The sequence below is a fragment of the Lissotriton helveticus genome, chromosome 4_1 (assembly GCF_964261635.1).
Source record: "Lissotriton helveticus chromosome 4_1, aLisHel1.1, whole genome shotgun sequence".
Lineage (NCBI taxonomy): Eukaryota > Metazoa > Chordata > Amphibia > Caudata > Salamandridae > Lissotriton > Lissotriton helveticus.
The window spans coordinates 2,030,605,150-2,030,622,937 of NC_136063.1; the positions used below are offsets into that span (position 1 = coordinate 2,030,605,150).

Consider the following 17,788-nt stretch of genomic DNA (forward strand, 5'->3'; position numbering starts at 1 on the left):
CAATCAGATGCAGAAGCTATATACAAGCAGTTTTAGCTGAACAACATTGTACATACTATATGGTAGTTCTAGTTGCTCTCATGCAAGCATACAGCTTAGGCCTGCGTGCTGCAATACAGTCATGGCAATTGAGCCATGATTGCGGTTTACTGTTGGCTATTAGTGCCTACACACGCAAAGCGCATGTGCACTACCTTCTGACGTGTGCCACAACAACCATCCTAGACATTGCTTTTCAACAAATGACTAAGCTGCTGTTTAATTCATCATTAGATGCAGGTATTAAAGGAACAGTGCCACCAAGTAAAGGTACTATAATGCCATCAAAATGTGAATGGCATTTCAGCCCAGTCCTAGACACCACAGCTTATAAACCACAATTACAACAGCAGCAATGTAATATGACAGTCTGGTCGAATCCTAAAAAAGTTTCGACAAAGACCTATACACTAGCTATCACTGGCTGAAACATGTTGGCCCTTTCCCCCTTTGGCATAACGACATAAAGGAAATGTTATAACAAAGTTGGAGAAGAAAAGAAAATGAAAAAACATGTTTAGGAAGGTGAGTGTTGCCTAACAGGAAATCCAATTTCATGTAGGCTTTAATACGTAGTACAGTATTTTATATATAGCAGAGAGCAGAATAAAGCTTTGAAACACACAGAGGCAAAGAGGTGGTTGAGCTCATGGATAGCATGTGGTTAATACTAAACCCCAACACCCATGCCTCCAACAAATGATGTCATAAGAAAGGTTACTTCTGCAATGGAAGGTGACAGGATTCATGCAGTGGCTACCAAGGTGTTGCTAAGAGTAGATGTGAATTACTCTTATAGTACTCCTGCCTTAGTCCTGAGTTCAAGTAACAAGCAGGTAGTTGATCTGGCTTATCCCGGGCTTACTCCTAACTTTTAGGAGCATTAAGCAAGGAGTACTGCATGAGTAAGCCACAGAAAAAGATTTCAGAACCTATTTCCTACCAAGGTGCACTGGTGCCTCAGGTGCAGGGGTACCAGGGCCTGGAGAGCAAAGGGGCACCCAGAACCTTGAATATTGCTATATTTTATAATTCAAACAGCAGCTAGGGGGTCCATGTCATACATGCACCCGTCACTGGGTACTCCACTATTTCTTGTCACAGCACCATCCTAACACAAAGCGAAAATCCTAACAGTTACTTTATAATCTATACATTACATCCCACTCTATGATGTAAACAGCTATGTGTAGAACATTCAACCAGCACAAAAGAACTCTTCCCAAGAGACCGGCCAGGTTAAAGGAGTTACTTATTCATTCCCTTTTGCTAGAGAGGCTGTGGGCTATAATTTCTGGGCCACACTCTACAGGGATTCTAAAAATTAAGGTCCCAACAGCAGGACATTGTGCTCTAATAATGGCACATAAAGTCCTATAAGTTGTAGACATGGAGGCAAGGGGCATGTGGGCCAACCCTGAAAGTGATCATGAGTATCGATTAGACTAAGACACGAAAGACACTCCTATATTATCAAGGCAGCTGTGCATCCTTAAGAAAATCCAGTGGATGATTGAAAAGTGAAGACAACACTTGTATTTTATTGTGATGGAGGAAAGTTTTTTTTTCACTCCACTGAGAAAACATTTCCTCAGACTTAAAATACGTTGCACGTGTAAATGTAAATTTCCACGTCATTTACATGTGCACAATTTCCACTAAGGAAGCCAACATGGTAATTCCCTGAGGTATTACCTTATCATTTATATTTGGGGCATGATTGCAGAAATTAAAGTTTAGTTAATGATTTCTGTACCTTTTTCTCACATTATGTGCATTTTTTACATGCTCTTTTCATATGGTATTGCCTCATGAGGTATTACCTCAACAATCCCAATTCAATTAGAAACAAGAGATGCAATCCAATTTGGATTACCTCGAAACTCGTAAAAAGGGCCTTAGTGTAAAATGTGTGTGTATAAACTTTGTGAAAAAGAAGTGCTTCTGTAGATCACGGACTGTCATTGATTACAAAGAATTGCATTACAATTCTTTGTGAAAGCACATAAAGTCATGAATGTTCTCCAAATATAGGAGCGAACCTACTGGAGTAGATTTCTCGTGTTTCTCACTCTCCATTGTGAATCTGTCCTTCCTGGAACAGTTGTGTTCCATGGCATGAAGGCTTATGGTAATGCTATATTTGTTCTAGCTTGGACATCTGTGCTAAATTAGTGATGGAGTCACCGCTGTTACATGTATGGCGTTCTATCAATGGCAATCCTGAAAAGGAGGGACCTATATTAAATATGCCCTAATACATTAGGCTCCTAATGCATTTTTGTGAGAGAAACATAGTGATATAAAACTGTAAATAATCAAGAACAATTGCGACACTAAGGAAAAAATACCAGAAATGGATGAAATCCAGCCATTCCACTGTTTCACCAGTCAAGCAGTTTGGTACATTTTTGGTTTACTCAAATTCGCCCCTCAATCAAATTGGAAAAAGAAAGAATGTAGCTGTTTCGCTATTCAACAAATGTCTTCACCCTGGCCTAAGTGCCACCTCATTTCTGTTGCTCCACTATAGTCGGAAAGAAATGTCTCTACTTTGCTGAAAATGGCTTACTGTTCTGCTGGGCAGTTCATGCCCTCCTGATAAATTGTGCAATGGCATGTTTGTCGTCCCATAAGGCTAATGAAAGGCTGGGTGGTCTTAACCCAGGCTCTGCTGGGTCTGCAATGCCAACTCGGGTCAAATGAAACAATGTGGACACATCATTCAGCTGAGCAGCCACTTGTATAACACAATAATTGCCCACATTTTTCTTAGAAGCCTGCTGACGCTGCTGCCCAGTGTTGAGGTCATCGAATACCAAGGCTACAAAATCTTGATTTCACTATATGCCTCTTTATTCCACCTGCATTCTCTCCCTGTCTCTTTATCTCACTCTTGTCAGTTCTTTCACACCCCTGTTTTCTCCCCTTGTCACTATTTTACAATCTTATAATCCCTCCTCTTTGCTGCTTTTTTTCTCTTTTGTTCTGTTTCAAAATGTTATGGTAACAAGTAAGTACAGGGTCCGAAAAAAGAGTGCCGGTGGGCCCCACATGCACCCACTGGCTCAAATTAAGCACTGTCCAGAGCTCATCTCTATTTATTATGTCTTCTGCTATACCTCCTAAAATGAAATTAGTGGTGTCAGTGCGTGAAAAAGTGTTTTTGAAATCTAATTTTTCTAAAATATCTAAAGTTTCAGGTAGCACTACATAATATGAAGAAGAACTTCCCTCTAATAACATTGACACATCTAAGTGCCTAATTACGATGTTGGGCAGATACACCATTTCAGTGAGGGAAACACCGTCCTGAAGGGATTATTTGTAGCTTCTGACTGGCGGAACCCAGTCGGTTTCCCCGGCCAGTTTACACTCTGGCCGCTGGTATTATAATTCAGTGGTAGGAATGTAAACCTACCATGTAGGTGGGTAAGCCTCCGACAAGCGTTCGGAGGTTTATCAACCAACATCGTAAGTAGGCCCTAGGTGTCTGCATAAGTCATGACAGGACTTGTGATGTTGCTGTGCTCCAGTATTTAAGAATACATTTGGAGCGCAACAACCTTAAACCCTGCCTATCGGCACCTGCAGATAGCACGAGCACTGTTTAAAACATCAAAACAGTGCTGGCCTTTGCAAAAAACAACTTGGACCATATTATGTATTATGGCACACTTTCCCTGTTTGCGCCTGGTACGCCTTAAAACAGGTGCGCCGGCCCAAACAGAGAAAGTGCACCCTATTACATAGAATGCACTGCCCCCACACAGCTGCAATCCTAGGCTGACCAGTGGCAGTGCATTCATGTGAAAAATGGAGCGCCTGCTTTAAGCTGCTCCATGTTTTCACTGTGCAGGTGTCCCTCGCCTGCACTTTTAAATGGGATAAGAGATCTACTTGCAGGCAGGTGCAGTCATTGACTGCACCTGCCTGCAAGGGGATGTCTGGGGGCCATTGGTTCCCCTTTTCCACCTCCATGAGGCTGCTCTCAGATTATTTTCCTCTGCTCCCAAGACTGCAATATGGCGCTTGCAGAGAGGCAAAGGGATTCCCTCATTTGCATGGGGAACACCCCTTGCAGACAACACTGGTACTTTATGTGCGCCAGCGCTATCAGTATTACAGAAGGGGCCGCGCATGTTCTGCAGCCCCTTCTGTATTTCCAAAGTGCCCTGGGGGCGTGCAAAACGGGCGCAATCACCCATTGTGCCCCCGGGCTACTCTCTGTAATACGGCCCCAGATTGTTTTCAAGGATTAAAGATGGACGGAGAAATAGAGGCCCGAATTATACATTCAGGGTTAAATTCCAATCCCTGTGCAAACTGGAGTTTGCTTAGGGATCACATTTACGACTTGAAATATAATTATTGAACCCTCACAATTTTCTCCTAGTGGATCTCAGTCTAACTTGTCAAGCTTCATCAGGAAAAAGATCCAGAAAAGGGTAAAACATGCCAAATTTGGTGTGTTAAATACGAATTCTGCATGGCAGGCCTAATTTCTAAGTTCAACATTTTGAATAGGAGATATTTATCACCTCGGTATATACATAAACCCCAAGGTAGTAGTATTTAGCCCATGAAGTTGCAGCCAATTGCTATGGACTTCTTAGGACAATTAGGAAGATTCTTCCTCTCCTTCCTTTTTTTGCCAGACGAATTTTGGTTCAAGCACTCATATTGTCTCGGCTGGACTACGCAAATGCAGTATACTTGGGAGCACCGCAGGGAACAATTAAGAGACTACAAATTGTTCAGAACTGTACAGCCCGCCTTCTAATGTGCATTCCTAAAGGTAGTTCAGCCAAACCAGCCCTTAAGAATCAGGTTTAAAGCAATGTGCATTGTCCATAAACCTATTTCTGGGAAGGGTCCCCCATTGTTTCACTCAATGATGCAACCATACCGCCATAATAGGACTTTGAGATCTGACAATAAACGACAACTCGCAGTCCCTATGATCAAGCGTTCACGAACAGGAGGTCGGCGGTTCTCATATAGTGCAGCCAAGTCTTGGAACAAGCTCCCAGATCATTTACGGCTAGAATCTAACCATCTTAAATTCAGAAAACAGCTTAAAACTTTGCTATTCCCGTGATTGGTTCTGGGTTGAAGGTGTCACATTAAGCGCTGGGATGGTCTTGGGTAGCCATGCTCTATATAAATGTGTATTTATTCAATCATTCATTTACTGGATATGGTAAATGCCTCACCCTATTTCTCATAACAAAGGTCAAAAACCTGAGATTCCACAGTTCCGATGGTTAAAGAGGATCTGAGGAGCAAAGCAAAAGCAAGATATATGAAATGGAGGCTTGGTCAGAGGAGATGGGAGACTTTATGGGTAGGCTCATTGCCTGATCCCATCATGGAGTCCTGGGACAAAAATGAAGAGCTGCTTTCCGCTCCCTGCTTGCAACCATTTGGTAGACTGCTGTGGGGTTGAATGAGGCTTGAGAGTTTATAAGACAGCAGCTGCAGAGGTTTTTTTTGAACCAGGACTGTGTTTTGCTGAGTTATAATCTGAACAGGGGCATAGCTATGGGATGGTGGGGGTGAAGGGCGGTCCGCCCCGGGTGGCACGAGGTTTGGGGGAAGCGGCCTCCCCCGCTAATACCTGCCATCTCTGGTGGCAACGCAAGCCCCCCACCCACTCATCAATGCGTTTTCCGTGGGGCGGCAAACAGAGAAATCTCGCCAGCATCCCCAAGGCACACCTAGTAAATGGAATAAACCAACCCAGTACTTTACATTATTAAGCATACTGGAAGTCACCTTGGGGTTCAATAAAAATTGACATTATAAAGGTACTTGGATAATTGGATAAATGGTCACTGAACTCCTTTCTGAATTGCAATATCCTTATAATGCACAAAAGGGGCTAGTTTACCCCATATATTCTCATTCAAGAGATAATTAAAGAAAACAAGTAAAGACAGAGGACACAATCCTTACAGTCAATAAAGTTGACAGGCACAAAATGTAGATGCTTTTTCATTTCTGATATTAATATTTATGAAAGAATGGCCCCTTTTGTGCAGGGGCACCCTTGTAATCACTCTGAAAAATGTATTCTGAACGGAACGCAGAACTGGAGGTGTAGAAGTGAGTGAATATCAAGAACAGTGACCCTCAATTCTGCATTTTCTGTGAACTTTGCTTTTTAGAACCAGATTAAGACAGGCAGTGTTGCAAAAGTCAAACTCTGTCCAATTTCGATCTCCCAGGAGATAAGACACAACTCACCCAGTTTGACTTCGGCATTCTCTGTGAGTAGAACGTTCTGTCCCTTGATGTCACGGTGGATAACGTGATGTGAATGAAGGTGTGCCAATCCCTGGAAGAAAAGCATTTAGCGTGACCTTTTCACATTGCGGTGTTGAAAGAATTCTGCAGTGCTCAACTCGTCGACTTATGAAAATCTTGTCCTTTTGCAATTTAGTGTGAGGAAATCTAACAGGCTAAAGTTCCCATTGACAAATCCATGTCTTACAAAGGTCACATTCATCAGTGAGGTGACAGAAACATGGCATTTTACAGGAGCAGGGAAATATCTTCCAAAGTACAAAACGCCTTTGGAAACATAACACTGGATGGCCAGGCTGTGTTTTGCTTATGAAAGGCACCAGTAAAACACAGCTGGCTGATAAGCTTCCCAAGGAAACATTCTTAGAAAGTTAGAAAGGAACATGGTGTAGATATGCATGCATAACACAATTAAGGTTGTGAACAAATTTGTTATGCCATCACATTTTTGAAACGCTCGCAGTTTTTGCCATTTGCTATGTAAGTGAAATTTGCCGCTAAATTCACCTTTGCTTCTTAGACGTTTTTCTGTGTATTGAGAGATTGTTTACACCACGTTGTGTGATCACCGTCCTCTAATCCAAAAATGACAAATGCATGCAGAATTTTTGTTTCCAAATGTATCTTTTGCAACGTAAATTGTAGAATAAGGCAACATTTTACACAGATGTTGGGAAAGCATAAAGCTTCTCATCTTTGTCAACAAGCAACATTTTTGCAGATTTTGAGAAGGTTGTGAAAAAACAAATCACTACTTTGCACACTCCTCTAATGGCTGTTACTCCCTCTCACATAATAGTTAAAATACAGTTGCATACTAGATACATCGAATGGGAAGAGACACAAGGATTGGAAAACATGTTCAGGATGCTATCTCCATCCATAATGTGGGGTACCATCAATTAAATTATTCACATGACAAAAGAATGCTTGGTTAGGATAGGCAGTGTTGCACCTCAAGGGGGCATGTCAGAAAAATACCAACTTTCTAAAAGTGGCATTTACAAAATTGCAATCTTAAATCCAATACTACACTTGAAGAGGATTTTTAATTACAATTTATTTCAGTCCAAACATGATATTTCTCCCTGCTCTCAATCAATAGTTAACACCTATTACATGTAATAAGGTAACCCACTGTTATCCTATGGGAGAGGTAGGCCTCACAGTAGTGAAAAACTAATTTAGACATTTTTCACTACCTGGACAAGCAAAACTTAAAAGCACATGTCTAACTTTTTTAATACAATATAGGCTGCTTAGCCCCCCCTCCCCCAACCCAGGGCTGATATATATATTAAGAATGGAAGTTTAGGCCTGGCAAAAGGTTTATTTCGCCAGGGGGATTTGGCAGCTAACACTGATCTATGGGCTGCAATGACGGGCCTGAGCCATGTTTTAAAGGGCTACCCAAATGGGGGGCACAATAAGTGATAGATGTGTGCAAAGTAAAGATATATGCCACACTGAGATCTGCATTCCCTTGGTTGCTTGCTGTACAGTGTAGCTTCTAACAAATGCCCTCCAAAAATCATCTTTATGCGATGGCTTCTCTGGCAAGGCATTAACATTTCTCACAATGAATCATCCAAACCTGCTGAACACAAACAATTGCTGATTTCAACTAACCCAAATCCCCTGCAAATTTAGGACAGCCAAACGTTGCACAGATGGTCTTCTAGGACTACTCAGATTTTTCGTTACGCTTGGAATCACAGGCAACAAAGGCAAACTTCCATGGCCTGTTTGTTGCCCATGAGAAGTTATCTGAATTTTCTCTGGATTTTAAAACATATTAAGTAATAATAATGTACAAAAACTCACCCTGAGAACTTCTCTGCAGATATATGCAATCCAGTCTTCTTTAAAGCTATTTCCTTTCGTCTTTTTAACTAAATCTGTTACTGAGCCAGCTCCGCAATATTCCATAACCAGCTGCAAAATAAGCAAGTGTTTAATTGTCAGTGCTAGTCCTTTCAATATAAAGCACATTTTATTTTAGTTCCAAGACTTTTATTGTGCCTTTGCTATCGAAAATTGTCAGAAGACAGGGTCCGACATTTGACCTTTATCTTTGAACACAGCAAATGTAACTAGATATAAATGAAAGGCTTCTTGATTGCTCATTCATCTTTGGAACTTCAGCAGGGTTATTTGGGACTGCTGTACCACCCACAGCACCCCCAGTTCCAGTGCCTATACCAATGAACGTACACAAGTCTGTTCCATACCTAATTCCTTTGTAATCATTGAGAGTCTTCTAGGGATGAGCAACTGACCTATTCACCGTGCTGAGGTTATTGTGATTAATCATTTATATTTGCATTCTGGATAGTATGTTACTTACATGCAGTGTTCAAAGTTGCTCTAGCTCATGTGGACACATCTTTCACCTTAGAATTTAACGGCCGATAAGAAATTTAAAAAAAAACATGTTTGACCACAAATCACCTTTTCTTGTTTATTTCCATAATAGACACTATCCACATTGTTTCTTTTACTCTCCCACCTCTGACAAAGAGGGTGATTACGAGTGGTCAATAACTCGGCTGATTAATCAAAACAATCCTTCTCTATGTGCCAAGGGCAGTTCCTTGTAGCATGCTTGAGATTTGCGTACTAACTGCATAAGAAACAAGCACTGTCAATCTCAAAATATCTGGCTTGGTGTTTATGTGATATGTGGTAATTGTTAGTTCTATTGAAAAAAGATATTGAAAAGACAGGTATTTGTATGTGTTTATCCAGTTGCACAATATATTTCAATTGCATTGGATACATTCATGTACTCACAACATTTGAAAGGAGGGCAACTGTAAGACTTTTAAAAGGAAGAGAATGTAAATTAAGTTGAAATGTATTTAATTCAGTTTTACTTAGCTATGTGGTTATTTAGTTTAATTGTGTACATTTGTAGTTGTAAAGTAGCCTAAAATTTAGCAAAGAAAAAAAGAGAGTAGTGGAAGAGTACTACTGTAAGTAAAAATGTGTTAGCTTTTTATTTTCGAGTTATTTTAAGTAGGTTTAAAGTATTAGTAGATATACAAGATAATAAAACTTAAGTTTAATTGAATTTGTGTTAATGGGTTGGTAAAGAGTGATTGTTCTGGAGGGACTGAGATATTGAGTACATCGTGAGTGTCTGTGAAGTGTTGTGCTTGGCACCTGCTACTTTGGAAGATGTTGCATAGATGTTAGTTTATGTTTTCTTCAATATTTTCAAATCCAACATAAACTTGCCCCTTTTTCAACATTAACTACCACTGCAGGGCTGGAGTAAGATATATGCACTAAAGAGGTAGAGGTATCTTAGATATGGTCAATTATGTATGATGGGGTAGGTGTAATAGGTATGGCAGGGTCAGTAAGATAGTCAAGTATAGCAGGCTAGATATGATTTGTAGGTATTTATAGGCATGGTGGAGTGGAGAGGTGTGGCTCACTGGTTAGAGGCGGCAGACCTGTAAGCAGAGAACAGCCCAGGACCAGGGTTCAATTCCCGACGCGGCAGGGTCTTGGACCAGGGTCAACGGACTCGATAATTCTCACCTCAGTGCCTACTCTAACCAGGGAACACACTCGGTAACTCTGGGCATTAAGCTTGCCTCATCTCTACAACAGCCCCCCACAGACGCCGGGGATGCCTGGTTTCACCCTGGAGATACCCAGAAAGGGACCATCTCACAGGGAAAATCAGGACGGGTTCCCCAGCGGTCTACAGCGCCAGGACACTCGGGTAGAGTAACAGTGCGCTTTACAAGAATCCCACATTTACAAGAATCCCGCATGCTAGATTAGCCAGGGTATGTATGGTATGTTGATATGATAGGCTACATTATTTTAGGTAAGAAATTGTAGGTAGTTAAGTTGGTATGGTATATTAGGTACAGTAGATATGGTACATATGTTAGGTAGGTCTCATAGGTATAGTAGGCAAGGTACTAAACTGGATTTTTTAGGTAGGTGTTAATGGTATGTAGGTATGATAATTATGGTAGATAGGCAGGTATGGTATGTGTGGTAAGTAGACAGTAGTCAAGTATGGTAGGTCAGTATATTAGGTAGGTTAGGTGTGATAAGTATAGTGTGTATGGTAGGTATTTCTGTAAGTATGCTAGGTTGTGTATGGGTAGGTTAGATGTGGAAGGTACAGTGGTTAAGTGTAGGATAGTTTTAGTTGGTCTTGTATGTTTTGTCATTTGACTTGCAAGGAATTTCAAGGTTTGAATACTTTTATTGAAAACGAGGATCATCCAATTACATTTTTGTCATTGGCAAAGTTAACCAGTCACAGTGCTAATCTTGAGCACAGTGTCCTGTTTTGTGGGTATCTTTGGAACTTAAATTGTTGATACCATGCTTTCCATGGAGTGGATTCCATTTGTGGATGCCTACGATCACCTAAAAAGCTGTGTGCCTCCCTCGAGCACATGGTGCAATGCTTGAAACACTGGAATAATTGGGTAGGGGTGGAGTAGTGATCCTGCTGCAGAGTTTTGAATCCTTTGTAATTTTCATAGTATTGAGCACAGGATGTCTAGGTACAGCCCTATTATGAGGTTGACATTTTATGTAGTTTCTGGTATAACCCTATGTATGGGATGATGCACTTTAGTATCAGTATTGCAAGGTAGGTGTTTTAAGTAATTTCATTAACATGCACAATCAGAGATGAGCTTGCATCCCTCGTCATTTCAGGATTCCTTACTTCACTTGATGTTGCTGGGGGGGATTCCAGTTCAATTAACCATATCAAGGTTGGCTGTTGGCTGCTTCAATATCCGCAAGTGATTATGTAGTTTATTTGTGGGGTTGAACTTAATGTGATAGGTCAACATCCATTGAGTAATATCAAGGTGGAACTCATTAGGTCTAGAGGTATTTATGACAATGAGGTTCTCTGGTTTTAGCATGAGCTCCATACAATCTGTGTAATAATCAGAGCAGAAGAAATTCAAAGCTCTGATCAGGTCTGGTAAGGGGCAAGGAAGAGTTTGAACAGAAGTGGGAAGGTACCTGCATCTTCTGTTACGCTACAGTGTGAGCGGTTAGGAGTAGAGGTGAAGAGAGGCATAGTAACCAAGCTTTGTCTATCTCTCAGATAGAAGGAAATCTATTTTATCCTATTTCTTCATATCTAGAGCTCTTCTAGTTTCTGTGGTTGCGCTTTATAATTTATGCTGTCGAAGGCTGTGGAAAGGTCCGATACTACTAGTACAGCAACTTAATATTTATCTGCTGTAAGCTTCAGGTCATCCCACAATGGATGACCTTTATAGATACCCGATACCCTGAGCCTCTGCCTGGGTAGAGCTCAGACTACTAGTCAGTAAGTAGATTATTATCTTTGACAAAGGTGTAGAACTGAGAAAAGACTATTTTTTCTGTTCTCTTTCCCAAAAATGCTGAGAGTATTGAATCCACTGTTATGTGGTTTAGTTTCTTCCTCTAACTAATGGAGTTGATGTTGTTCTGGCTCTTCTTTGATTATGTTTTCTTTCTGGGAGGTTGGTGTTGAAGGACATAACCTAGTGGTGTCTCTATATGATGCAGGAGTTTTTTCTTACCTCTGCGTGACCTGATGAGGTGGGAATTACACTGAAGCTGTGCCCTGCTGCAAGAAGTTCTATGAAGACGAGGACCTTCAGGTTTTATGTGCTGGATTTTGTTTGAGCTACGTTCGGATGAGTGGACTAAATATTGATGTCTCCTAAGATACAAAGGTGTTGTGACTAAGGGAGGTCTTTAACATAGCAATATATAAGGAATCCTTGAAATTCTGTTGCTCCAAAGGGGTTTGAATACCAGGTACTACATGAGGAGCAGGTAAGGGTGATGGAACATCTTACCAGCATGGCTTCACATCTTGGTCAGGTTAATGGCTTGTATATTTGTGGCCTCAATTATATATTTTTTAAAGACAAAAGCAAGATCACCTCTTGGTGGTCTGGAGCAGTTTAGTTAAATGATAACATAATACAGGGGGTGTCTCATGAGGAGTTATTGCTGAGCCAGGTTTCCGTTATGAAGATGAGATCAGATGATGCATGTAAGATGAGATGAAAGATGCCTATATGATTGCTGTTCATGGAGTGGGTGTTGATGATGAGATGGCAGTTAGGAGTTTGCATGCATGGTACCTTGGAAACAGAGGGCGCTGGGGGTTCTAGGGTTCGGGTGAAGGGGAGGAAGTAGAAATAGGTGGGTGGGAGTGTAAGTTTGGCAGGGGAGATAAGCTCGGGTGTTTATTTATTTTGTGTTTTATTTTCACAATGTGGTTCTTTATTAAAATGTGCATTATTGATTCTTCAAGAAAGCCTATTTACATATTTAATTTGTGAACAACAAAATTGTTAATCCAACAATATGTTCTCATGAAAGCAAAGAAAAATAGATGCAAGAGTGATTTGCCAATAGCACTTTTTCTGTCTAAAGCTTCTAACTGCAGCACTGTTATTAAAAAAACAAATATTTGCAATTAAAATCTCACCACGTCAGCAAAGTAAATGAGATGAAGAACACACACTGGCCTTTAATTAAAAGCTGTACACCATTTCACATCTGTCAGATCTACAGTCTAAAGAAAAGGCTACTGGATGCTCTGCTCCAAATTCAAATAAGAGTACAATTGGTACAAGGTAAGTGTCCACAGCATTCCATACAGTCTTGATGCAGAGCCGATTCAAGCAATGGTAAACCATGAACTACACAAAGCTAACGGCGGAAAAGCCCGGCTAATCATCCTGGAGAAAGACCTATCTTTTTATGTGCGGAAATTCTGCACTCATAGAGATACTGGTTGTAAATCCCTATAGCAAACAATTGTAAAGCTTATATGGAAGTGTATGTTTGTCTTTGTGAATCAGGCCCACGCGGTTCATAGCCAGACCTAAAAAGTGGTTCTGGGCTCTTTATATCAGATAGTAGGGCAGCCGGAAATCATTAAAAGGGTATTCAGTTGAGTGTCAGAAGGATGCAACAGTAAAAAATCTTATTTATCACAAACGTTTGGGTGATCAAACAAAACAAAAATATTTCCTTGGGAGTTTTCCGAGGTGTGCACCAGCATAGCTTCCACTGCTCTGTTGCTAGGCGGCTGGGTCTGTAATTTGAGATGCCTCATTAGATGCATACATAGACATATATGTATGCAAATACATACAAGCATGTCAGAAAATTATTGCCACTGGAGCCAAGGTTATTTCCTGAACACTAACATTGACCTTTGCTTCTGAATAAGGAACATTCACTGCCATTAATTATCTAGTGCATCAACCATTCATACATGCAACATAAATACGAAGAGGCAATTCTCATGACTGCCAGATATTCACAGTATCCAGTGATTAGCAGGCATGTCCAACTCCCTTTCAGAAAAAATGGAAAGAGAGCTCAGTCCTTTGTATTCATACTACTTGCATATGAATATTCCCTGACTACTACCTTTTTATTCCCATTTTACATGTTTTGGGGCCAATGCAGAAAGGCATGCAAGAGAACATCAATGCATATTACAGGACTACTACTTTACGTACTCCAGAACACCTCCGCGAATAAACCCCAAGTCACTGATACCCATATCGTCCATCTGTCAATCTTGTGAAGGCTGTTAAAATGATTGCTCAATTGGATACCCAGGGCAAACAGTGCAGACTTCAGTCTAACAACATAGGAAGTATGACTCAGTGAGCGGAAGAGTAGCACCAATGTTTCCCTGCCGCCATCCATCAATAGATCGAGGGAGGGACAAGCCTACACCTACCTATTCATTGGCTCCCACCACCCTGGTGATGGATGCATGGTGACCTAATGACGCCAGCAGGCTTCTCCCCCTCCACTCATGCGATTGGTGGGAGTACCTGTCAGTAGATGGGCCCTAAAGAGCCCACCCTCTGAAATGCAAGGTTTATGTTGCCACCCCTGAATGGTGCTAAATTAAAAATGTATGCATCTATATGGGTGTTGGCAACGTAAACATGTTTCTAATGAAACTCCTGCCTGATTTGCACATTCTTCTATTCATGCCCTCCACCTGCACAGAAAAGATAAGAAGTGGATGCCAGTGCAGGGCCCAGATATGTATAGTTGCCTATGCTCCCTTTTGTGGAATAGGTATGCTCCTCACCCTTTCTCCTAGCACTATGGACATTTATGTTTGTGCAGTGTACATCGAACTCCAGCAAATGACCTTTAGGAATTGGCTAACCTTATAATGAAACAAGTTTCCTCTCCTTAAATGAATGCAATAGAGATCTAAGTTGAAAATATATTTTTGCGAATCTAGGTTAAATGTCTTTGTGGTCATATTGCTAGGAATTATGGCTCGCTTATTTGGTATCCTTTGAACGTGTTTCCTATATTTTTACATCGGTTTGTTGCATATTACCACGAGTTAGGTGTTATCATTCCTTTGAACTATGCGTGTCATTATATATGGAAACTGGCTGATGGTCACTTTAAAAACGAGAACGTGGATAGTGTGTGCTTGATGTAATGATAAATTCGTTCTTTCAGAGTTTTTATAGACTTGTTTAGAATCATTTCACAATGTGTTTTCTTGTGCAAACTTTGCTTTTTAATTTTATGCATAATTGTAAGATGGATTGAAATGATCGAGAGCTGAACAATAAATGTTTAGATGACGTGCCATACACATAGAATCGAATGCATGCTTTTAATTACCAGTCCATACTAGCTTTACTAACATATCCGTAAAGATTGAGTGTTGAAGTTGACCACAATAGAATAAAATACTCACCCAAAGTTGGTCATCCTGGTCTGCTAAGCTTTTTTTAACAAAAGCTCCATAATAGGTAGCAATGTTTCTGTGGTGGGAATATTTCTTTAACATATTTATTTCCAGCTTGATTTCTTCCTCTTCCTCCTACAAAAAGTAAAGATTAAAAAAATTAACCTTGATTTCAAGCACATGACCTCCCTAAAGAACATGTTCATGGGTTGAAAAAGCGAATGCGTTCACAAGGTTACAGAGAAATTATTTGTCAATGTGAACCATCTATGTTTTCGTCTCTGGGGATTGTAGAATTTTTAGCATGTTGTTCCAGTTGTTATTTATGTAGCGCACAATATGGCATAAATATGGCATTGCAGCACTTTTGTCTGTGAACTAATTTCCAAATGGTTTCATACTTTCCATGGCAGACTAGAGAATGACTAGTGTTGGACTTGGCCCTTTCAGCAGGGTCATGCCCAGACTTTCTGCCTTCGCCCTATTATTTTATATACACGTTTTTGTTGGCTCTTAGTACTCAGGAGACTTTGATTCTGGGTAAATTGCTTAACCTCCCTTAGCCTTCTCATGTAAAGCACTCCAATGCCCTTCGGCCAGGTTTGCGCTATAAAACTACAAAACAAACATAGACGGCTGTTGTACACTTTTAGTTTTCATGGATTTTATTTGTATAATACCCTATAATTCGGAAATGTACTCAAAAACGCAGGAGGAAACCTACATATCTAGGTGTTCAACTTTTCCAACACAGGCACTCTAAACCAGGCACTCGGAGTCCCAGTGGGGAAACACATCCCTGGATTTCTAAATGTGATATGTAATAGTACAACTGTTAGACTATAATACTGCTTGTGCTGTAATATTTATATTCCCACACTATTTTTACACATACTATAAGTAGTATAAAAACCACTACCATTGTGAAACATTTTCTGTCCACTTTGCTTGCGTAGCCCTGCAGCTGGCCCTGTGTCTGTACCTTGCAACCTTACTCTTGCTGCAGCAACATTATTTTGGTACAACTCGCACAGATACTACTGCTGCTGAAATGCAATTTCTGGTGCACATTATGGGGCAGATTTATGTTAACTGGCGCATCCCCAGGGATGCGCCAGTTAACATGCGCCACAGTGCGCCACTGCTCCGCCACCCATGGTGCGCCGCATTTATGATGCGGCGCACCATGGGGCAAAAACGGCACAGATGCGTGACGCATCTGTGCCGTAAAGGTGGCGCATTGCTGGAGTTGCGTCGCAAGCGCGACGCAGCTCCAGCAAGGCTCGGGGGTGCCCATCTTAACAATGCTGCGTCAAGACCTACGCCTGCTTCAAGCAGGCGCAGGCTTTTGACGCAGCATTGGCCTGAAAGTGACTGAGTGAAATCTCATAGATTTCACTCAGCCACTTTTGCGAGGCGCACCTGCCCCGGAACGCCCCCCCCCTGCGCCGGAACGCCCACAAGCGGCGCAGGGCTTTACAACGTGACGCATCTTCCTAGATGCGTCACGTTGTAAATCGTTCGTAGGGATGCGCCACGTTTACGCCGCCTTGCGTGACGCAACAGCGGCGTAAACGTGGCGCAAGGGCCTCATAAATCTGCCCATAAGTGTCTGCAACTGGAGCCAGAGGAACTTCTACTATTGTACTATTATTCTGTTTTTCAACCAAAAAAACCTCTGCTAACCATTTTGGGCTCATTCATTCACCTACTCTGACCCTTGGAAAATAGTAGGTGTGAAAGACCCACAGCCAAATACCCGATACCTGCTGGAGGATATTACTACAATGGGACAGTCAAAATATTCACACAGCCCATGGTCTTTACAGAAAACGCCACGGCCGGGGAGGACAACATTGGCTAAGAAAAAAACAACTTGTGGCATAGAGGAAGTTAGAAACCAGTCTATTGTAAGCTCTGTTTTGCTGCACTTCCCTTGCAGATGCTGCCTTGAGAATTGTTATTATTAATGGAATTTACCATATGAGTGGAAGAGATGACCTATTAGAAAACATAAAAACCATAGACCGGAATCAACTTGTGATAGGACTCACCCTCACAAAAGATTAAAGGAGAGGATGGTCCTCGGATATTAATGTTCTTCCAATTCATTGATTATTATGCATTTTTCATACAGAACACACAGCATACACCTGCATCCACCAAGAGTTTCCAACGAGTAAAACAACGGAATATATTAATATATCACATGTACCGGTCATCTGACACTATCTGAAGTAGGTCTACAAAAATACAGAGAGCTGAGAACTGCCTAGAATTCCTCTGTTGAAATATATTCACAGCACAAGCCAAAATCACCACTCTAAAAGAAGAAAATAAAAGACCGAAACAATCTATCAAATGTAGCAATGCAGAGCTTTCAAACATAAAGTGGAGCCAAACAAATTGCATTAGATATGACGACGGTACCACAATGATGCATAAAAACATTTCAAGCAAGATCAACCGAATGTGCTCTAAAGACTGGGTATTTACTACAAAAAGAGACTATGAAAATCATTACAGTTTTTTTTTTGTTATAACTTTTTTATCGAGCAAAGCCATCAAGAAGCATCCAATATTTGCACTTAACAAATACTATAAACTTAGACAACAATACAAAATCTTTGTTCATTAATCATGGATTACCGAAAGCATCGGCAAACAAAAAGAACAATAAATTAACAATCA

At 40.9% G+C, this 17,788-nt stretch overlaps 1 protein-coding gene across 2 annotated transcripts in view; it reads right to left on the reverse strand.

Moving 5' to 3' along the window:
* NRK (Nik related kinase) overlaps positions 1–17,788 on the reverse strand; it is a 1,020,485-nt gene that overhangs the window by 599,379 nt on the left and 403,318 nt on the right. For both annotated transcript variants that reach the window (XM_078688671.1, XM_078688672.1), the window contains exons 4-6: positions 15,107–15,232; positions 8,173–8,283; positions 6,289–6,379 (exon numbers count right to left, since the gene is read on the reverse strand). In XM_078688671.1, the coding sequence (XP_078544797.1) occupies positions 6,289–6,379; positions 8,173–8,283; positions 15,107–15,232 (328 nt within the window). The remainder of the gene's footprint in view (positions 1–6,288; positions 6,380–8,172; positions 8,284–15,106; positions 15,233–17,788) is intronic.